Raw genomic sequence first — 24,418 nt, forward strand, 5'->3', positions numbered from 1 at the left:
CCAACAGAAATTTATTTTCTCACAGTTCTGGAGGCTACAAATCCAAGATCAAGGTGCCAGCAGGGCTGGTTCTTTCTGAGGGCCACAGGGAAGGATTTGTTCTAGTCCTCCCTGGCTTGTAGATGGCCATCTTTTCCCTCTGTATATGTCTGTGTCCAAATTTCCTCTTCTCATAAGGACACCATTCGTATTGGATTAGGGCCCATCCTAATGATTTCATTTTAATATCATTACCTCTTTAAAGTCCATATCTCCAAATACAGTCACATTTTGAGATACTGGGGATTCAACATACAAATTTTTGGAGAGACATAATACAGCCCAAAACAGTATCTTCAAAACAATCCCCTCTGGATTTAAACCAGTTTAAGTGAGCTTCTGTTGCCTGTAACTGAATAATCCTTACCAAAATAGCTACACTTTCTGGTCTTCTATTATTTTTTTTTAACTACTCATGTGTTTCTTTCAAGCCTCCCAATATTTTAAGCTATAAGATAGCAATACTGTGCTTTAATAGTTCATTGAATTCTGCCTCCACAGTCCTAATACCCTACAAATAGCTGGTACAGAAAACTTAAAGGGCACAGAGAAGAATTCCATAGCAGGTGCTGTGGTGCGCCACCCAGATCCCCTTCAGACCTGCAGCATTCTTTCCCCAAGCAGCTTGGAGTGCCAGCTACTGACAGTTCACAGCTAAGTCCTATCCCAAGAACTGCCAACAGAGCCATCTCACTGCCCCCTCTTTGGAGGCAGCCTGCATCCTGTGACACAGAGATCTAAGAGCCCATTCCTCTCATCTCAGTTCAGGACCTCTCTGAAGGGCCACCTCAGCTCCAGAGCAACTTGTGGGATGGGCTAAGGTCTGTTGAAAATGCATTACAGTTCAACTCTCTCTCGACCCAATCCTGCTCTCTCCACCCACCCCCAACTCCCTGCCAGAGGTGCTGATCCTGAGACTACTCTCCAATAAACTTCCTACATACAAATCTCTGTCTTAGAGTCTATTTCCCAGGACACCTGATTTGCAGTATATTCTATGGCTATCACTATAACAAACAGGAGAACCTCTCCCCCTTCCGCCAAAAAAACAGAAAAAATTAACCCGGTACTGAGTTAATTTCTTCTTTTCCATTTTTGCTTTTGAACAATCCTGTCCACCTTCCATCTCCTTGCTAGAGACAGGGTCCGATTACCTCCAGTGCCCTCGAGCTGCCACTCCAACTACCCCTTCCTCACCTCCACAGGCAGAAACTCCAGACATCCTGCTCCCCCAGGACAGCAGGGGGCGCCTCAGCACCAGCTCCTCCCCCTGGGTCCTGCAGCAGCACTTCTGAGTCTGTTGCCTTCAGTGTCTGGCCAGGGGTGAAAACCAAAGGAGACGAAGGGGTGAAGCAGGGGAATCCATCCAGAAGAGAAGCTGGTCCTGCCCCCCTTCTCCAGCTGCTCCCCAGCTGGCCTCTCTCTGGGAGCCTGAGTCCAGGAAGCAGGAAGTGCTGGTCCTGAGGACAGACATGGGCCCTGCTGGTCAAGCCTTCCTGTTGTTCCTTCTATTGAGTGAGTTGCTGGAGTGGGTTTGGGAGGGAAAAGGCAGAGCTTTTTGATTTAAGAAGGCATCAGATAGAATAATATCACAATTAAACCACAGGATGTTACTTATGAATGGTATGACCTGAGAAAGTCCTGAGAGACTACTATATGCCTGGCACCAGTCCAATGCTCTTGGTTGGATATAGCAGTAAACAAATAAAGGTCTCTGCCTTCATAGGACTTATAATCAATGCACATATTAAATACGTAAATTATAAAGCATGTTAGAAGATAATAAATACTACGAAAGAAAAGGGGCATCAAAAGTACAGGGGAGGGAAGCATGCTGTAATTTTAAACGGGTAGTCAAGGAAGGCCTCACTAAGAAGGAGTCCTTTGAGTGGACTCGAAGGAGATGAAAGGTGGACAGGCCCCAGGAAAACAGCATTCCAAGTAGAGGGAACTGAAAATGCAAACACTGTTCAATGATTTCAGGCATATTGTTCATTTATTTTTCTGGCCCACAGTGATTTAAAATAATGGTATGCTGAGAATAGCAAAAAGGTAACAGATAACAATGAAGAACGATAACACAAATACCGCAAAATGCCAATTCAGTTAAACAGCATAAAAGTAAACAGCTTATAAAATTCAAAAGCATCTGAGGGCATCATTGTATTTACAACGTAACATACTTGATAATATTCCTGATGATAATCTTAAGTCATCAAGTAAAAGTTAAATTATGTTCCATGCATGCTGTTAAAGAAGGCAGGTAAGTACGTAATGATCAAAATTCTCATTAATAGCTAGACGTTTGTAAATTTTGGCCTTTTAACACCAATTTGGGAAATTTAAATATAATTCACTCTGTTCAGTGAATCTAGGAATAAGATGTGTTATATACTAATGATGTGGTGCATCTTCCATAGGTTCTTGCCCACACTCTTTCCCTAAAAAGAAAGATCTGCAATCAGGTGAGTGGTCTCCACTTGGGCCCAGAACTGGCAGGTTTGGAACTGGAATAAGATAGAGTATGGTGTCTAGGGAAGGCTCAGGTCCTGGGAATGGATGGGAGTTCGGGGATGATAATAAGATGGGGAACAGAGGAACAGGACTCCCAGATTTCCATATTTCTCTTTCTCCTTTCTCTAGTGTGTGGGCGACCTGTATACTCAGGCCGCATTGTAGGTGGCCAGGATGCTGTTGTAGGGCGCTGGCCTTGGCAGGCCAGCCTGTACTTGGAACAGAAGTATATCTGTGGAGGCTCCCTCATCAGTGACAGCTGGATACTGACTGCTGCACACTGCATACAAACGTGAGTCCTAGCTGGTAGCTAGCACACAGACACATTCTCAATACATATTTGAATGACTTCATAAATGAACCAAAAGACAAATGAAAGTGGCACGATGGGTAGAGCAGAATTAAACTCTAGGTCACCTCAGACTCTAGAACTAGGAGCAACTAGGGACAAGGCATAGAGGTAGAAAGAAAAATGTTGGAGACAGGCACTTATAAATTTTTTTTACTTTTGGCCAAATCACTTCCTAAATACCAGTCAGGGGGTTTAATCTTGAGCTTTTGTGAGTCACAAACACAATCAGAGCCACTGCTGTGAGAGAAACAAGTTGCCATGTGGTAAGTAGCTATGGAGAGGCCCACATGGAACTACCGAAAGCCTGCCAGCACAAGGGAGTTGAATCAGATCCTCCCCCAAATCCAGCCTTCAGATGACTGAGGCCCACCTCGATTGCAACTGCATGACAGACCTTGAGTCAGAGACACTCAACCAATCACATCTGATTCCTGACCCTCAGAAACTGTGAGATAAATGTTTGTTGTTTTAAGCCACTAAGCTTTGTAGCAACTTGTTACACAACAATAGATAATTAATACACAGAGAAATAAAAACAATAGGACTTTTAAGTAACACTGAAAGCTCAAACAAAATAGAGTAATACCTTCAAATGCTAAGAGAAAATTATTTCCAACCTAGAATTCTACCCCACATCAATCAAGTGTGGGGTAAAAAAAGAGATTTTCAAATATGTAAAGCAGCAAAAATGTTAGTCTTGTGTACACAGGAGAATGTGCTTCACCAAAGTAAAGAGGGGAAAAAAACAGGAAAACATGGGATCCAGACGAAAGGGGATACCAATACAGAAGAGAATCTCCAAAAAAATCATGGAGAATAAAGGAAAATGCCAAGATGACAGCTGTAGAGCAGCCCAGCTTGGAGCAAGAGAGCAGAGGGCTGCAAAAATAGATAGTATTGATAGGATGCTCGACAGTTTGAACATATTGAGAGGAGATTCACAGTTCTGGCAGAGAGTGTGGGGAATGAATGATGAATTAGTGATGGGTATATATAAAACTAAGAAAACAAAGTGAGACCACATTATCAACTCCAGGAGAAACAAAAAGTTTTTACAAGAAAAGTAATCACAGTGCCCAATATGATCCAGTAGTGAATAATGTTTACATAGTCCCAAGAATATACACATTAAATACTGATCTAATAAAAAGTTATGATAATACTGGTTAGGATGATGTGTAGAAAGGAAGTGGGGGTGGGGATGGGCAGTGATGTGTGAGAAGCTCAATATTCTAAAACTGAAAATGAATAAATATGTAGCAATATATGGGGTTTCTTGAAAATACTAGGGAAATCACTAAGAGCTAAAGGAGTTGAAAGTGATTGCCTCTGAATAGTGTAAATTGATGGCAGTGGGGCAGAGAATCTCTGTTTTGTATTTATTTATTTTGTACATATTATTAAACTACACTACTGCCCCCTATCTGTAGTTTTCTTCCGTGGTTTCGGTTTCCTGCAGTCAACTGAGGTCCAAATATATTAAATAAAAAATTCCAGAAATAAACAATCTGAAGTTTTAAATTGTGCAATGTTCTGAGTAGCGTGATAAAATTTCACACCGTCCTGCTCCGTCCCGCCAGGGATGTGAATCCTCCTTTTATCCAGCATATCCACACTGTAGATGCTACCAGCCCACTAGTCACTTCGTAGCCATCCGTTATCAGACTGACTGTCACGGTACCACAGTGCTGTATTCAAGTAACCCTTATCTTACTTCGTAATGGCCCCAAAGCTTTTTATGCCAAAGAGAAACCTTAAGTGTCTCCTTTAAGTGAAAAGGTGAAAAATTCTCAACCTAATAACGAAAGAAAAAAAGTTGTATGCTGAAGTTGCTAAGATCTATGGTAAGAATGAATCTTCTATCCATGAAATTGTGAAGAAGGAAAAAAGAAATTTATGCATCATAACATAATAGGGTTTGGTTTTACAGTAGTTTTGGGCACCCACCAGGGGTCGTGAAATGTATCCCCCACATATAAGGGGGGACTACAATATTTGTCATTTAAAATTGTGTATGGCCCACTGCCTGGCAGAAAACAGGAGCATGCACAGGGTCCTAGGCAGGAGCCATGGGCAGCAACCCCCACCCAGCAGAAGGCAAAAGTAGGCCAACAAAATTCAACATCCCTTCAGAATAGACTCTCAGCAAATTAGGTATAGGAGGAAAGTATCTCAACACAATAAAAGCCATATTTAACAAACCCACCACCAATACCATCCTGAAAAGCTTTTAGCTTTTCCCTTAAGAACAGGAACAAGACAAGGATACCCACTCTCACCATTCCTATTTAACATAGTATTGGAAATACTAGCCAGAGCAATCAGGCAGGGAAAGAAATAAAGGGTATCCAGATTAGAAAAGACAAAGTCAAACTGTCCCTGTTTGCAGATGACATGATCGTATACATAGAAACACCTAAGACTCTACAAAAAAAAATTCTTAGAGCTGATAAATGATTTCAGTAAAGTTGCAGGGTACAAAATCAACGCACAAAAATCAGTAGCTTTTTTATACTACAATAACAAAGCAGAAGAAGAAATCAAGAAAGCAAGCCCATTTACAATAGTCACCAAAAAAGTAAAATACCTAGGAATCAATTTAACCAAGGAGGTGAAAGATCTCTACAATGAGAACTACAAATCACTGCTGAAAGAAATTAAAGAGGACACAAAAAGATGTAAAGACAATCCATGCTCTTGAATTAGAAGAATTAACATTGTGAAGATGTCCATACTACCCACGGCAATCTACAGATTCAATGCAATCCCCATCAAAATACCAATAACATTCTCCACAGAAATAGAAAAAACAATCTTAACATTCATATAAACAACAAAAGACCCCAAATAGCCAAAGCAATCCTGAGCAAAAACAGCCAGAGGCTTAACACTACCTGACTTCAAATTATACTAGAAAGCTATAGTAACCAAAACAGCATGGTACCAGCATAAAAACAGACACTCGGACCAATGGAACAGAATAGAGAACCCAGAAATCCACCCACATACTTACAGCCAACTGATCTTTAACAAGGACAACAATGAGGAAAGTACTGCCTCTTTGGTAAGTGGTGCTAGGAAAATTGGACATCCATATGCAGAAGAATGAAACTAGACCTGTTACTCTCACCATATACCAAAATCAATTCAAAATAGATTAAAGACTTATATATATGACTTATACATAAGACTAGAAACTATAAAACTACGAAAAAAAAAACCCAGGAGAAACACTTCAGGAGGTAGGACTGGGCAAAGACTTTATAAATAAGACCCCAAAAGCACAGTCAACAAGAGAAAAAAATAAGCAAATGGGATCTTATCAAACTGAAAAGCTTCTGCACAGCAAAAGAAACAGTTAACAGAGCAAAAAGACAACCTACAGAATGGGAGAAAATATTCACAAACCATGCATCTGACAAGGGATTAATATCCAGAATATATGAGGAACTCAAACACCTTAATAGGAAAAAAACAAACAAACATGCAATCTGATTTAAAAATGGGCAAAGGAGCTGAATAGGCATTTCTCAAAGGAAAATATACAAATGGCCAATAGACACATGAAAAAGTGCTCAACATCACTAAGCATCAGAGGAATGCAAATCAAAACCACACTGAGATACATTTCACCCCAGTTAGACCAGCTGTAATAAAGAAGACCGAGAATAACAAATGCTGGTAAGAATGCAGAGAAAGGGGATCCTTCCTACACTGTTGATGGGACTGTAAATTGGTGCAGCCATTATGGAAAACAGAATGGAGTTTCCTCAAACAACTACAGATAGAACTGTCATAGGATCCAGCAATCCCACTGTGGGGTGTATACCCAAAGGAATGGAAATCATCATTTCAAAGGGATACTCCCATGTTTATCACAGCTCTACTTACAATAGCTAGGAGTTGGAACCAACCTAAATGTCCATCCATGCACAAATGGATAAGGAAAATGTGGTATATAGACAAAATGGAATACTATTCTGCCATAAAAGGAATAAAATTCTGCCACTCACAGCAACATGAATGAACTTAAAGAAAATTATGTTAAGTGAAATAAGCCAGGTACAGAAAGAGAAATACCACATGTCCCCACTCATAAAAGAAAGAAAGATACAACAATCACAATAATTCCTTGAGCTTTTGAAAGGAGAGAATGGAACTGAGGCCACCAGAAGTGGGAAAGGGGGAGGGAGATGGGGGTTACGGAAAATTGGTAAAGGGCCAAAAAGAATGTTTACATTGTATAAAGATAAAATATTTTAAAAGAGAGAGAGATAGGGTTCTCACATCTTATTTGGTCAACAAACATGAAAGGCAACCTGCTGGAGAACAAGAAACTGGAGGAGGACCAGGTGGCACCCACCCATGAAGTAGATTGCATTTCAGGAGCTGCACTCAGGGATCTCAACGTTTCATAATGGGCAGTAGGCATGCCTGCCCTTTGCTCTGGAGGGAGACGCTATTTCTGCCTTCCAAGGCTGTTTGCTAGTCACTAGTAAGACATGCAGTTAATATAAAGAGACCCCTGAAGAATTGTTTCTCAACAGTATTATTACCTCCATTAATACTCAGTTATTTTCCTCAATCAAAACTATTATTCATTATCCAAACTTCAATTTGTTCTCTATTCGGGAAAGACTTTTCTGATCTTCCCAGACAGAATCAAGTAATTTCATTTCTATGATCCCATAACACTTTGTAGAGACCTATTTTATTTTTATTATTTTGTTTTGTTTTGTTTTGTTTTGTTTTTTGTTTGTTTTTTGTGTGTGACCGGCCACACCGAGCACACCGGCCATCCCTATATAGGATCCGAACCTGCGGCAGGAGTGCTGCAGCGCTCCCAGCGCCGCACTCTCCCGAGTGCGCCACGGGGTCGGCCCTAGAGACCTATTTTAAAATACATCTGCAATTAGGGCTGGCCCATGGCTCACTTGGGAGAGCGTGGTGCTGACAACACAGAGTCAAGGGTTAGGATCCCCTTACCGGTCATCTTTAAAAAAAAAACAAAAAAATCTGCAATTATTAAAAAAAAAAAAAATCGTGTCCAGTGCTGATAACCCCAAGGTCAAAGGTTCAGATCTGTGGAGTATGCATAAAGCAAATGTACTTCACAGGGCCTGGTTTTCCAAAGCCTTGCAGTTTCAAATATTGACCTTGCAAAGGACAGGAAATTTTCCCCAGGCTATAGTCTCTGTTGTAAGGTAAAGAACTGTAACACAGCAAGGTTGCTGGCTCAAAGACAGACAGGTTACTGATTGATATGTAAAGATACTGGGAAATTGCTGTAAGAAGAGAATGCTAAAATCAAGCTTTTGTTAGTGGATCAACTTAACTGCATTATAGAATGTCACCTTGCTTGTCTTACTGAATGTTACCAGCTTCTATTGTTAAACTTGTTAAACTATACTTAGCAAAAACCCCACCTATGTTCTCTTCCTGTAACTTCCTGGTCTGGAGAATAAATGTGGGAAGAGAACCCCAATTCGTGGTTAATTTCCCAATTGGAAGGAATGCCTCTATCTTGAGGGTCCCAGGAGATTAACCCCTTTTTTCAGGGCTTCTCACTGTTCAGAAGAGATGGGTTTTGAGTAATCTTTGGCAGCTCCGTCACCCAGGGGAAAAGGGGTGACAAATCTGTGGGAGGCAAAGCAACATAGATCCCCGCACTGGTCAGCCACCAAAACAAAATAAAATAAAATTGTGTATATGTGTAACTTTAGTTACACTTTGTTTTAAAATTTTATTTTGAAATAAAGGTCTAGTGCTCAGAACAGAAGTCAAAACTGGCAGTAAAGAGCAAATGATTAAGTGTACAAATGATGGCTGAAACCATGGAGAATAGGAGAGGTAAATGAGAGAATCAGGGAGAAAATACAAGACAAAACTTTCGGCCATAGCTTGTAAAAGAAGACCACAGAGAGTGGTCAGGGAGGGAGGAAAGAAGGGAAGGAGAGAAGAAGGAAACGCATCAACTCTAGTTCAAATTGGAAGTACCCTGGTTAATTCCCAGTCGTCTACCCTCCTTTCTTGCTTAGAGACTTAGTGCTATATATAGGCAGCTTGTTCTGACCCAGCTGTATAAATAAAATTAAAAATAAATAAAAATAAAAAGCTCCACTTTTATATTCCCCTTTTTCTCCCTTTTTCTCCTTAGGACCTGGTCTGCTTCTTTATATACTGTATGGCTGGGATCGACTGAAGTAGGCTACTCAAGTAAAGGTGTGCAGTACCATGTGTCCAAAATCGTCATCCATCCCAAATACCAAGACACAACTGCAGACATTGCCTTGTTGAAACTGTCCTCCCAAGTCACCTTCACTTCTTTCATCCTGCCCATCTGTTTGCACAATATCACAAAGCAGTTGACAATTCCATCCTCTTGCTGGGTGACTGGATGGGGACAAATTAAGGAAAGTACAGGTGAGAATGGGCAGAGAGAGGGGGGTTGTTTTATACGTACCCACTCCAGAACATTCACATTCTAGGCATATCCTTACTCTATTTTTCAACAAAACCAGATCAATCTAATAATATTACCTATAAGTCTTCAAATAAAATGCCTTTTTTGACCTCTATATGTTTATTTATTCTTATATCCCGCCTAGAGTCTAACTATAGCTGGATATGCAAATTTAACAACTTAAATACATAATTACCTCTCTCAAACAGAGGTTCATAAGTCTAGTGTTTTTTGTTTTTAAAGTGTCAATTCTTTCCCAGGATGGAGTACAGACAAGGCAGGTGCTGATGTGGAAGCAGGCAAATGGGAAAGGAGGAAGTTTTAGAATACTTTAGAATACTCAAATCTTGGGGCCAGCCCGTGGCTCATTTGGGAGAGTGTGGTGCTGATAACACCAAGGCCACGGGTTCAGATCCCCATATAGGGATGGCCGGTTAGCTCACTGGGGAGAGCGTGGTGCTGATACCACCAAGTCAAGGGTTAAGATCCCCTTACCGGTCATCTTTTAAAAAAAAAAAAAAAGAACACTCAAATCTTTACTCAGAATTTATCAGCATTACTCTTTATTTAGAACATTGGCACAATAGAAGAAAAACCTCAAATATGGAAACAATCTTGAATAATCTATTGTTTCAGATTTAACTGTAGCAAAAGATCCTTCTGTAAATAAATATGATTGGAACATGATTGTATTCTGCTTTTCAGTTCCCATTCAAAGACTTCTGCACATCATGACTGAATGTTGCCCCTGCACCTTTCCTGTCTTCCTCTGCAGATGGCAATTACCCTTCTACTCTCCAGGAAGCAGAAATACCAGTCATTGACCGCCAGGCTTGTGAACGACTCTACAACCCAGTTGGTGCCTTCTTCCCAGAAATGGAGCCAGTCATTCAGGAAGACATGATTTGTGCTGGTGACACTCAAAAAATGAGAGACAGTTGCAAGGTTAGGATTTGCTCTTGAAACCTTTTTTTTTAACATGAGATTTTCATTTAGATTCAGGTTTTCCTACCAGTAAACGGCAGTGAACTGGGTGTCAGGAGATGAGGGTTCTGACAATAATTCTTGTGTTACCCTAGACTAATCCTAGACTAATCACTAATAATCTATATAAATTTAATCTCTTCTACTGTAAGACTGTTGATCTAGACCAATGCTAACCACTGCTCATTGAACTTTTACAGATCTTTGAATTTTCATAAATATATTAAGAGGTTAACACAGAATTGCCAACTTTATTTTTTCAAGTAAGAACATTTCATTCTACACTTTTTTTTTTTGCGGCTAGCCGGTATCATTCTACACTTAAAAGATGTTGTTCTATTGTCCCCTGATCATAACTATCCGATAAAAAAAATCAACCATTGGAGCTTCCGGTCAAGATGGCAGAATAGACAGTCCCCAGCATCACTCTCTCCCATAAATCAACCAATTTACAACTATAAAAAAGCAACAGGGCTGGCCCTGTGGCTCACTCAGGAGAGTGTGATGCTGATAACACCAAGGCCATGGGTTCAGATCCCATATAGGGATGGCCGGTTAGCTCAATGGGTGAGCCTGCTGCTGACAACACCAAGTCAAGGGTTAAGATCCCCTTACCAGTCATCTTATTTTTAAAAAAAAAAAAAAGCAACAACAGCCAAGCTAGGGCCACTAAAGCTCAGGGGAAGAGGAGGAGAGACCTACAAAGTGCGTGAAGGTGGGAGAAGCCATGATGAGAGAAAGAAAAAACTGCTCCAACCATTTCAAGCCCTGGCTGCTTCCAAGCTGGAGCTGCTGAGCACACAGAGCAAGAGCTAGCAAAACCCACAGCTGTGCCCTTTGGATGGAGATGCTTGGAGGCTGCAGGGGAGAAGAGGAACTTGGTGGCCCCCAGGCCAGCAAGACCACTAATAGGGTTCCCATGGACCCACACAGGAGTGAGGAGCCAGAGCAACTGAAAAAAGGGAGCCACTCAGAGGCCAGTGAGTCATCGCAAGGGACCGGCGCATGGCCTGCCCCATGGGAAGTGTTTGGAGCACTGGCAGTGGGGGAGTCAGGCCCACCGGGAGAACACTGGGGCACAGCATGGACATTTGATCTGCCCCCCAATCAGCACAGGACCACTCAGTGGAAACTGGTCAGGAATAAAGAACTGCAGGGAGGTGCAGTTTGCTGAAAAGACCCAGGCCTAGATGAGAGTTTCTACACAACCCAGGTGCACCTGATCTCAGGAGACCCAGAAGTACCTATAAAGTAAACCATTAAACCTGAGCTGCACAAAAAGCCTTTCCCGGGGAATCAGCAGCAAAGCAGCATTTAGCTCAACCACAGAGCTCAAGTGCTGGTCCCCACAGGAAGTTACTCCATTTTAGAAGTAAGCAAAGGACAACAAATTAGTTCCAGTGTAGCGTTTAAGTGGTGGGAACAGCAAATAATCCAACACAGAGCTCAAAGAGAAAACAAAATACCCACAGACCAGAGACAAAGTTCGACAGTAACTACTAAAGGTCTCACATCACCAAAGAACACTTATAAAACCAAGAAGGACCAGAAGTACCCTGGGCAACCAAGCCAGGGAGGGGACAGGGTTGGGGGCCACGGCCATGCCCCCCCGACACCTGCAACTAGTCCCAAGGATGGTGGGCCAAGGGCCTCGGCCATGTCCCCCCTACACCCGCAATCAGCCCAGCTATAATCAACAAGTCGCTGCAAGAAGTACCCCAGGCTCCTGGGGTGGTGGGGGGTGAAGGCTTCAGCCACACACCCCTTACATCTGTACCCAGCCCAGCCATGACCAAGCCACCTCTGGAAGCCCTCTGGTCTCCCCTACAAGAATGAGAGGGATGCCACAGGCCTCAACCCTACCCCTCTTCCTTCCTTCTTCTCCCATCCTATTTCCTTTCCCTTTCTCCTCTCCCCCTGCCCCCCAACTGCTCCGCAACATCATAGAATGTGAAAAAATACATATATTAATAAATAAATTTTTAAAAAATCATCCATCATTTGTGTCTTTGTTCTATTAAGCATGATGTGTTATTCTGCTCTGGCTTATTTCAGTATTTTTTATCTTTGATAGTCAGCAGCTTGAGTGTGATGTACTAGGTGTGGTTTTCTTAGTATTTATCCTATTTGGGGTTCATTGAGCTTTTGGTTTTTCAATCTGGTCTTTCACATCTTTCACCAAAACTTGAGAATTTTTCAGTCACGGTTTCTTCAAAATTATTCTGTACCCGCTTCTGGTTGAAACCGTTATCTGTAAGTTACACCTTTTGATATTTTCACACAGGTCCATTTTATATTTACCTTTTTCTTTCTGTTCTTCAAATTGGATACTTTTTAATTAATCTATATTCAAGGTCACTGCCTCTTTCCGTCATTTACATTTCACTGCTAAGTTCATGTAGTAAAATTTTTATTTCAAAGTTCTAGAATGACTATATGACTTTATTCTCTTGCTCTCACACACATTTTTCTAGATCTCTGCCAAGATTTCCTATCTGTATATTATCTGTATATTCATTATTTGCATATTTTCCTTTACATGTATTGATCACAGCTATAATAGCTGCTTTAAAATTCTTATCTGCGGGCCGACCCCGTGGCTCACTCGGGAGAGTGAGGCGCTGGGAGCACAGCAGCGCTCCCGCCACGGGTTCAGATCCTATATAGGGATGGCCGGTTCACTCATTGGCTGAGCACGGTCACAAAAAAAAAAAAAGGACATAAATAAATAAGTAAATAAAAAAATATCTTATCTGCTAATTCCAAAATCTGAGTTATCTCAGGGTTATTCTTCATTGCTTGCTTTTTCTCCTGAGTAACATCTTGGGAAACATATTCCTATTTGTTTATTTTAACATCTAGTATTTTTGGATTATATCCTGGACATTGTCAGTGATGCAGTATTGTAGACAATATGGATTGGTATATTCCTCTAAAGAATACTGATTTCCAGTTTCAACAGGCAATTAACTTGGCTGACCTCAAACTCCAAACTGGATCTTTCCTGTGACAGACAGCAGCAGTTCTTTAAGCCTTAGCTGAGCTGCTTGGAATCTCATCTGTACATGTGTGTGTAGTTCAGGGGTCAGCCAGAGACTTCAGCAGAGTTTAGATGCAGAATTTGGGGCTCTCTCTTTGGGGAGCTCTCCTTTCTGGTACCTCTATCTTCACTTTCCAACTTCTGTGATAGCTCTGATGTCTATCCTCTGATTCCTCAAGCCAATAAGACTGTGGATTTCTATTTAAGTTCCAGCCACCATGTATGATGATGACTGGGGCCTGCTTCAGGGGATAAACCATTTTTTAAAAGTATCATTCTTCTCTTCCAAAGGATTGACTCCAGTTTCTGCATGCTTTGGCCACTCTCCACTGCCTTCAGATAGTTTGGTTTACATGTAGCCCATAATTTATAACTGTTACCAGCAGCAGAGTTGGTCTGAGATAAGTTACTCCCATAAGAAATTTCAAAACAGAGAGAGTCCTAAGAACAGCAGAATACACTTCCTTCTTAAGTGCATATGGAACATACTCTAGAATAGACCATATGCTAGGCTGTAAAAGAAGTCTCAATAACATTAGGAGGATTAAAATCATACTAAGTATGTTCCCCAACCACAATGGAATGAAATTAGAAATGAGTAACAGAGAGAAATACAAAAAAATCCACAAATATGTGGGAATCAACACAATCCTAAATAACCAATGGGTCAAAGAAGAAATCCCAAAGGAAATCAGGAAATATTTTGAGAAGAATAAAAATGGAAACATAACAAATCTTACAGATGCAGTTAAATCAGTGCTTAGGGAGAAATTTATAGCTATTAATGCATACATTAAAAAAAAAAAGATATACCTCAATATTAAGACACTGGAAAAAGAAGAACAAACAAACCAAAAGAAAGCACAGAGAAGGAAATAAAGTTTATAGTGGAAATTACTGAAATAGAGAACAGAAAGACCATAGAGAAAATCAACAAAAGCAAAAGTTGGTCCTTTTAAAAAATCAATAAAAATGAAAAAAACTTTAGCTAGATTAAGTAAGAAAAAAGATGGAAGACCCAAATTGCTACAGTTAGGAATGAAAGAAGGGACATTACTACCAACGTTACAGAAATAAAAAGAATTGTAAGACAATACTATGAACAACTGTACGCTGATAAATTAGATAACAAAGATAATACGGACAAATTTCTAGAAACACACAAACTACCATAACTAACCCAAAAAGAAATAGACGACCTGAAAAGACCTCGAATATGTAAAGAGACTACATTAGTGATTTAAAAACAACAGCAGAGGAGGGGGAAAAAAAACTGTGACCAGATAAAAGCCCAGGCCCAAATGGCTTCACTGGTGAATTTTACCAAACTTTTAAAGAAGATTTAATATCAATTCTTCACAAATTCTTCCAAAAAACAAAGGAGGGAACACTTCCCAACTCATTCTATGAAAACAGTATTAACTTGAAACCCAAACTAAAAACATCACAAAGAAACTACAAACCAGTATCTCTGAATATAGGTGCAAAAATCCTCAACAAAAATACTAGCAAATGAAATCCAACAACATATAAAAAGGATTATACACCATGGCCAATTGGGATTTATCTCAGGAATGTGAGGTTGGTTTAAAATCCAAAAATCAATTAATATAATACACTATGTTAATAGAATAAAGGGCATGTCAGCTGACACAGAAAAAGTATTTGACAAAATCCAACAACCCTCCATGATAAAAAACACTAAGCAAACTTGGAATAGAAGGAAACTTTCTCAACCTAATAAAGTATATCTACAAAAAACCTACAGCTAACATACTGAATGGTGAGACTTTCCCCCTAAGATCACAAAAGAAACAAGGATGTCTACTCTTGCTACTTCTATTCAGTATTGCAGTGGAGGTTCTAGCCAGGACTATTAAGCAAGAAAAAGAAGTAGAAGGCATCCACATTGGAAAGGATGAAGTAGAACTATCTCTATTCACAGATAACATGATCATATACACAGAAAATCTGAAGGAACTCTCCCCTCCAAATTAGAACTAAAAATACACTCCACAAAGTTGCAGGATACAAGAACAATACATAAAGGCAACTATATTTCTATACGCTTGCAATGAATAATCCAAGGAGAAAATTAAGAAAATAATATTCTATTCATAACATTATAAAAAAGAATAAAAGCAATGGTGAATATGCTAATTACCCTGATTAGATCCTCAAACACTGTGTACATGTATTAAAAAATAACTCTGTACCCCATAAATATGTACAATGTTTCAATAAAAAATTAAAATTTAAAAAAGAATAAAATACTTCTGAATAAATTTAACAAAAGAAGTAGAAAATTTATACTCTGAAAACCTCAAAACATTGTTAAAATAAAGAAGATCTAAATAAATGAAAGGACATTCCACATATGAGGGTACTTCAAAAATAAAAATAATAGAATTAAATGATAATACGAACCTTTCCATGAATTTTTTGAAGTTCCCTTGTACATTGATCAGAAGACTTAATATTGTTTAAGTGGCAGTATTTGCCAAATGGATCTACAGACTCAACACAAACCCTATCAAATCCCAGCTGGTTTCCTTACAGAAACTGACAAGCTGATCCTCAAATTCATATGGCAATTCAAGGGGTTCAACACAATCTTGAAAAAGAACAAAGTTAGAGGATTCCTACAATCTGATTTCAAAATTCACTACAAAATAATAGTAATCAAGACAGTGTGGTACTAGCATAAGGAATTGAGCGTCCAGAAATAAATCCTTATATTTATGGCCAATTAATTTTAAACATGTGTATCAAAACAATTCAATGAAGAAAGAATAGTCATTTCAACAAATGGTGCTGGGACAACTGGATATCCACATGCAAAAAAAGAATGAACTTGGACCCCTACCTCATCATGTACAAAAATTAACTCAAAATGGATCTAAGAGCTGAAACTTTTAGAATAAAATATAGGGGTAAATCTTTGTGACCTTGATTAGGCATTATTTTCTTGGATATTATACCAAAAGCATAAGCAACAACAACAAAAAAGATTAGAATTCCCCCAAATTCAAAACTTTTATGCTTCAATGAACACCATTAAGAAAGTAAAAGGTAACCTACAAAATGGGGGAAAATATTTGCGAATCATATGTATGATAAGGCATCTAGATCTTGAATATATAAAGAAATCTTGTAACTTGATAACAAAAAGTCAACACAATTTTTAAAAGGTCAAAGAATCTGAATAGATATTTCTCTAAAGAAGATATACAGAGTTCTGGTCAAGATGGCTGAATAGATGGTCCCCAGCGTCACTGTGTCCTACAAATCAACCAATTTACAACTATAAAAATGTAACATCAGCCAAGCTGGGGCCGTGGGAGATCAGGGGAAGAGGAGGAGAGACCTACGGAGCTCATGAAGGCAGAAGAAACCACGATGAGAGAAAGAAAAAAACTGCTCTGAGTGTTTCAGGTTGCGGCCACTTTAATGCTGTGCCCTTTAGATGGAGTTACATGGAGGCAGCAGGGGAGAAGAGGACTTTCGTGGCCCCCAGGACAGCAAGACCACTAATAGGGTTCCTGTGGACCCATGCAGGAGGGAGGAGCCAGAACAGCTGAAAAAGGGGAGCCATTCAGAGGCCGGTGAGTCAATGCAAGGGACCAGCACAAGGCCCGTCCCATGCGAAGGACCACTCAGAGGAGACTGGTCAGGAATGCAGAATTGCATGGGGTGCAGTTTGACAAAAAAACTCAGGCCCAGATCAGAGTATCTACACAACCCAGGTGCACCGAGTCTCTGGAGAACCGGAAGTCAAGAAAAGGTCAACCATTAAACCCTGAGCTGCACAAAAAGCCTTCCCTAGTGAAACAGCAGCAAAGTAGCAATTTAGCTGAACAACACAGCTCAAGTACTGGTTCCCACAGGAAGCTCCCCTGAGTTAGAAGCAAGCAAAGGACAAAAAATTAGTTCTGGCCCAGGCACACCACTAATGCCTTGGGGCCTGCCAGGGAACATGAGCGCCACAACCACTCACACCACCAGCGCCTCGGGACCCACCCAGGAACCCAAGGCTTGGAACCAGGGACTGGACCCCACTCCCACATCCAGGCATACCACCAGTGCCTCGGGGCCCACCCAGGGGCCTGGGGCTAGAAGCCGGGGACCAGACCCCCCTCCAACAACCAGCCACACTGTGACAGCACCTTGGGGTCCACCTGCAGACCTGAGGCATGGAGAAGGGGACTGGATCCCCCTCCCACAACCAGGCACACTGCACCAGTGCCTTGGGGCCTGCCCATGGACCCGAGGCATGGAGATGGGGACCGGATTTCCCTCCCACTACTGGGCACACTGTGGCAGCACCTCAGGGCCCACCCGGAAACCTGAGACATGGATCAGGGGATCAGACACTCTCCACAATCAGGCACATCATCATCACCACCAGGCACATCACCAGCACCAAGGAGCATGCCAAAAACATCACCTCCATGTGGGTGGACTATCACAGCCACCACAATAACCATGGCTGCTGCGAAAGTGGCTAAACGCCACAACCACCACGCAGATGGCCTGCCAGACTGGAGTGCACTGACACAAGGAGAGTCACCAGCAGAGACAAAGAAAAGAAGAGGATGTCTCTCTGCACAAAGCCCATTTCAGAGTGACAGAAGAAGCATCTGCTCTATGATAATATTCAGGGACCTGATCACACCTCTCAGCATCGGACAGATCACCTAGGCAACAAATCAACAGAGTAACCATTAGTCTTTCAGAGGGAAAGAAGAAATCTAGGGTTTTCAGTGGTGGGGGGGGGAGTGAGAGAGGGATAGGGAGAGACTGGACAAGAGGCATAAAGAATAATTACAATTTGTAACAATATATATATACTAGTAATATTGATTTCATCAACATTTCTCAATGCTGAACCCCAAAAATATGTATAATCAATTTTGATTCAATTAAAACTAAAAAATAAAAATAAAAAGAAGATATACAAATGGCTAATAAGCACATGATAAAATATTTAACATCAGTAGCCATCAGGAAAATGCAAATCAAAACCAAAATGAGGGGCCGACCCCATGGCGCACTCGGGAGAGTGCGGTGCTAGGAGCACAGCGACGCTCCCGCTGCGGGTTCGGATCCTATATAGGAATGGCTGGTGTGCTCACTGGCTGAGCGCGGTGCAGTTGACACCAAGCCAAGGGTTGCGATCCCCTTACCGGTCACGAAAAAGACAAAAAAAAAAAAAAACCAAAATGAGACACCACTGCATACCCACTAGGATGGCTATAATCAAGACAGATAATAACAAGAGTTAACAAGGATGTAGAGGAATTGGAAGCCTCATACACTGCTGGTAGGAATGTAAAATGGTACAGCCTCTTTGGAAAACTATCTGGCAGTTCCTCAAAAAGTTAAAGTTACCATATAGCTCAGGGATTTCTCTCCTAGGTATACCCACGAGAAATAAAAACAAGTCAGTATAAAAATCCATACATGAATGTTCATAGCAGAATTATTTATAATAGCCAAAAGTCTACCAGTTGATGAATGGATAAACAAAATGTGGTACATCCATACAATGGAATATTATTCAGCCATAGAAAGGAATGGAGTACTGGCATAAGCTACAATATGGATGAATCTTGAAGAGTATGGTAAGTAAATAAGCCAGACACAAAGGCCACATATAATATGATTCCATTTATGTGAAATGTCTGGAATAGGTAAATCCAGAGACAGAATGGAGATTATCAGTTGGCCCAGGGCTGGGAGGGTTGGGAAGAAATGGGGGTGATTACTAATGGGTATGGGGTTTCTTCTGGGGAGGATGAAAATATTCCAAAATGGGTTGTAGTGATGGCTGCACAACACTGTAAATATACTAAAAACCATTGAATTGTATACTTTAAATGAGTGAATTATATATTTGACTTATAACTCAGTAAAACTATTGCAAAAAAGAAAGTGAGATTGAGAGACATATTACCAACTACTATCGATATCATTGTACATAAGAACGGATTATTTTAACACTAAAAAAAGGCAGTAAGAACCTAACAACAGAAAAATGAGGGCAATTCATTAACTGAATAAATTTAACTTTAGTGAAAAACTCATTACATTAATCTTATTTCTTTTTATCACAAATAAATATTTTGAAATTACTGATATATTTCACTAATGTCCCTGCCTATTTCAAATTCTATGGCTCTTAAATTCCTCTGATCTCTCCCTAAAGCAGTGGGACATCCAGCTCCCTCCAGAGTCCCACTGCTCCATGGGTCTTACAGACTGGTTCTAAAGAGCTCTCCACCCCTTGTGACTATGTCCCTCTTCATGTCCCTTTTCACTAAACTCATGACCTTTATCTCTTCCTTAGGGTGATTCTGGAGGGCCTCTGTCATGTCATATTGATGGTGTATGGATCCAGATAGGAGTGGTAAACTGGGGATTAGAATGTGGTAAATCTCTTCCTGGAGTCTACACCAACGTGGTATACTACCAAAAATGGATTAATGCCATTATTTCAAGAGCTGAGGTCTTGGGTGCCAACAATCTGGACTTCTCTGACTTCTTGTTCCCTACTGTACTACTCTCTCTGGCTCTCCTGGGACCCTCATGTGCCTTTGGGCCTAATATTATACCAGGAGAGTAGATGGTATAGCTCAAACCACTGGCTGGACAGGGCTGGTAAGGGATGTGTGGAGAATAAGTCCCAGGGGCAGATAACTCAGGAGGGTGACTGGGAACCCTGAGTGACTTTGTTTATAATTTGAAATGATTTTGTTTGTCTGGAAGTATGTTTTATTGGTTGGAACATGAACAACTAGGAAATAAGGCTGCCACTTCTGTGCATGATATTCTTTGTTCCTGTCTAATGTATCTTGCAATGCAGGAAGGATGCCCTATAAATAAGTATTTGTGGACACAAATTAAACAGTTACTGGAGGGCCAACCCTGTGGCTCACTCGGAAGAGTGCGGCACTGGGAGTGCAGCAGCACTCCCGCTGCGGGTTTGGATCCTCTATAGGGATGGCGGGTGCGCTCACTGGCTGAGCGCGGTGCGAGTGACACCAAGCCAAGGGTTGCGATCCTCTTACCGGTCACAAAAAAAGAAAACAAACAAACAAACAAAATCAGTTACTGGAGAGGCAGACAAGGCAAAAAGTATCTGTGATGGCAAAACAGAAGGTCCACAAAGAAACACATTAACAGCATTAACAGTTTACTTTGTGCCCATAGGTGGCATCATAGGCTTCCTATCTGGACTATATTTCTCACATGCTCTACTATCCTATGCTTCCCTTCTAACCCACCCCCCTCAACCTGTAACAAGGGGGTTAATAAGAAATATATATGTAGGTCAGCTCTGTATTTTTTTGAAATTTTTACTTTTTAAAATATCAGTGTGACCTACTACCAAAAATAGATTAATGCTATGACCTCACAAACACAGATCTTGGATTTCAACAATCTGTATGGATCCAGGTTGTTAAGAGTTACTTCGATAATAAAGTACTTTGAATGTTTAGAACAAGTAAAAGATTAAATCCCATGCTTCCTTTTGTTAAACAATCACATGACCTATCCTATTCCCTTCGATGCCTAGGCTGCCTGAAGCTCAGAGCTAAGTTTTGTACTCAATTGCAGTCATTATCTTTATACTAGACTTTCTGGTATATTTCCACTTATACCCCTTTAAGTCATCCTTTATTTCACATTTGAATGAACTTCAGTTTTATTGCATATGTGTCTGTTATGGTAAATCAACTTTCAAAAACAATTTTTTGGTTAAATATATTTAATAGGAAGTAAGGGTAGGTTTGGAAACTTAAAATCCTTGCTAACCCTAAACCTCACCTTGCATCTAGACTGCCACTACAGCCTTCTAATTGGCATTCCAACGTCCTTTCTTATGCCTTACACCTATACCCAACTCCATTTATTCTCCACAGCATTCAGACTAGTGTTCTAAAAATAAAAATATTTTTTATGCCTTTCTCTCCTTTTTCCCCTGCTTATAGCACTTCAAAAGCATCCTGTTGCTCAAAGGATAAGGACCAGAGTCCTTACCACAGCCCACAAAGCCCTACACAATCTGACCCCAAACTGTGCATTCGGCCTCATTTGGCATCACTCCACTGTGTTCTCTAGGCTTAAACTTCCTCAAATGCTCCAAGCAGCCTCCCAGCAGCAGACTTTTGCATCTGCTATTCCCTCTCCCCTGCTGCCCTTGCTAGTTAGTTCTTGCTGTGTCTTCAGATCTCATTTCACCTTTTACTTCCTCAAGAAAGCTGTCCCTGGCTCTCCTGACCAGAACGAATCCCCCTAGCACATATTCTTATATAGCACTATGGAGCCCTCCTTTACAGAATTCAACATAGCTATAACTTAACATTTGTTTATGTGGTTATCTAATGAATGTATGCCTGTCTTACCAAAATATAAGGTCCGTGAGAGTAGGAATTTTTGTTTTTACCCACCACTGACTCTCAGTCTCAATAAATATTTGTTGAATGAATAATAAATTCCCACTTGTTTTGTCTCTCCATGTACTGTGAGAACCTGGATGTTTCATTTGCTGAGGTAGCCCAGAGCCTGACACAAAATCATTCATGCAAAAACTAGGTTTTCAACTACTAGTTAAATAAAAGGATGAAGGAAGGAAAGCACGTTCCAGCGCAGTTCTCCTCACACCTCTCCAGGCATAAGGAACAACGGAGAGAAAAGATTACACAAGGCAAATGAGTTGAAAGATTTCTTAGAGGCAAGAACTCAAGCTAGGCAAGCTCTGGAATGACACAGAGGAAGAAGAATGAGAGAGGAGAGGCCAGAGAGGACAATGGAAGAGAATAGACAGAATGCGCTCAAGAACCAGAGAGGAACAGATAGGCAGAGAAAGCACACACGTGTGAGCCACGGTGGCACAGCAAGAGGACACAAAGGCCAAGAAAGCCAAAATCGTGCTTCCTATCATTCCTCTAGATGCTTAGCTCAAAATAGAAAGCAACTGTTCCACAACATGGGGTCTAGCAAAATATTTCTCATGAATCAGGAGTTGAAACTCAAACTTTTGGGACCAGCCCGTGGCTCGCCTGTGAGAGTGTGGTGCTGACAATACCAAGTCAAAGGTTAAGATCCCCTTACCAGTCATTTAAAAAAAAAAAGAAAGAAAGAAACTCAAAACTTTTGGAGGGACCAGCCCATGCAAATGAAAAGAAAGGAATATCAAGAGAAGAGGACCACATGATCTAACTGTCCTGGCCACTACTGTTTGGATGTACCAGGGATGGGCACCTGACTTAACAGTTGCCCAGGGGGTGGTGGGGCAGTTAGCCTAGCATCTTGCCCAGCAGATGCACCCAATACTGGACAACCTGACAGATCCCTCCTCTGGGAAAGTCTGAATGTGAGCCATACAGTATGCCAATGTACATTCAAGGTATTAAGGGCCCACCATGTAACAGGTACCATTCTTGGCACTGAGGATACACCAGTACATACAACACACCAAGCCTGACTTCAAGGAGTTTACATTCCAGTGAGGGAGAGAAAAAATAACCAAATGCAAAAGAAATTCATATTATAATGTCATGTATAAGCAAGTCTGATAAAGAAAAATAAAACAGAAGAAGCAGATAAGAGTATCAGGGTAGGGGAATCTACCTTAGATAGGGTAACCAGGTAAGCTTCTCTGAGGAGGTGACATTAGATAGAGGCCTGAATGAAAGAAGCAAGAAAATACCTGGAAGAGTGTATTCCCAGTCGAGAGAACACAAGTACAAAGGTACCGAAGTGAGAGCATGCTAGGTGTGTGTGAGGAAAAACAGGGAGATCAATGTGGCTGGAACACTGTGAGCAAAGACAGAAAGGGAGGTCCTGCAGACCAGGCCAGGTCCTGCTCTAAGGACTCTGAATTTCACTATCAGTGAGATGAGAAGCCATCGGAGGCCTGAGAGCCAAGGAATGATGAAAGAAGAGAAGAGTAGAGAATTCCACATCACTGCTCATGGGAGTAGGCAGAGGCCAGGAGGGGCTAGGATGGCAGAGAGGGCAGTCAGATGGGAGCAGAGTCACAACAAGAAGCAGAAAGAAAATCAGACACCAAGACACTGAAGTAGAGCTGAGCAGAACACTAGAAGGCTGCCGTATCCTGAACATCTGGGGATTCCATGAGGCTATGTGCTGGTTTTTGTCTTTCCCAATTCCTTATCTGCACTGTCCTGACAACAAGGCCCAATTTACCAAGGTGATCCGAGAAAAACACAAGCCCACGCTTCAAACCATCTACTTTATAATGCATCATTAAGACACTACCTTACTTCTTGTTTGCTATTCTCCTTACTCAGACCAGTGTTCTCATTCCTTCATCCCATTTCCACCTCAAGGCCTTATTTCATCTGTCCTATACACCTGGAATTCCCTTCTTTTGTACACTGCAACCCACTTATTTTTGTCCACTGATTAGAAAAGGAGGCAGTGAATATCTCAGATATCTTTGTCCCTAACCAATGTGTCTTGCAAGGCACATGAAAAGACCCTAAGAAATGATTTTAAAAATTAAACAGGGAATGGGTAAATCGTATGGCAAACGAATAATCTCTCATTAAAACTATTTTTTAAAAAAGAACAGGGTAGGGGCCGAGCCCGTGGCGCACTCGGTAGACTGCTGTGCTGGGAGCGTGGCGACGCTCCCGCCGCGGGTTCGGATCCTATATAGGAATGACCGGTGCACTCACTGGCTGAGTGCCGGTCACGAAAAAATGACAAAAAAAAAAAAAAAAAAAAAAGAACAGGGTAGTTTATCTCCTGCTTAAAGAAATAACAACTTGTCTGTGATGTGTTTATGGCTTTCAAAACATCCTCCTAAACAATTCTTGTGATTGTATTTTTTTTTAAAGGCTCAAACTAGCAATATATACATTTTCCGTTTCAATTGCTAAAACCCAAAATGAAAAGCTTAACCCAATATATGAGATGAAGCACCTGGTAACACATTACTGGAGGGGAAAAAAAATCAATAAACATTTGTAGGGGGCAGGAGTCACTGGAGGGT

At 41.0% G+C, this 24,418-nt stretch overlaps 1 protein-coding gene across 1 annotated transcript; it reads left to right on the forward strand.

Annotated features, from left to right (window-relative positions):
- The first annotated feature begins 1,511 nt into the window (after positions 1–1,511).
- On the forward strand, positions 1,512–20,017 carry PRSS48 (serine protease 48). The gene is made up of 6 exons (XM_063107488.1): positions 1,512–1,554; positions 2,460–2,504; positions 2,683–2,845; positions 9,063–9,322; positions 10,144–10,313; positions 19,742–20,017. The coding sequence occupies exons 1-6, from the start codon at positions 1,512–1,514 to the stop codon at positions 20,015–20,017; spliced, it is 957 nt and encodes a 318-aa protein (XP_062963558.1).
- The last annotated feature ends 4,401 nt before the right edge of the window (positions 20,018–24,418 follow it).

The sequence above is a fragment of the Cynocephalus volans genome, chromosome 9, assembly GCF_027409185.1.
Source record: "Cynocephalus volans isolate mCynVol1 chromosome 9, mCynVol1.pri, whole genome shotgun sequence".
Lineage (NCBI taxonomy): Eukaryota > Metazoa > Chordata > Mammalia > Dermoptera > Cynocephalidae > Cynocephalus > Cynocephalus volans.

Coding starts and splice junctions, on each gene's coding strand:
- PRSS48 (XM_063107488.1), top strand. CDS start 1,512: ATGGGCCCTGCTGGTCAAGCCTTCCTGTTGTTCCTTCTATTGA. Junction 2,846..9,062: donor GCTGCACACTGCATACAAAC/GTGAGTCCTAGC, acceptor TTTTCTCCTTAG/GACCTGGTCTGCTTCTTTAT. Junction 10,314..19,741: donor AAATGAGAGACAGTTGCAAG/GTTAGGATTTGC, acceptor TCTCTTCCTTAG/GGTGATTCTGGAGGGCCTCT.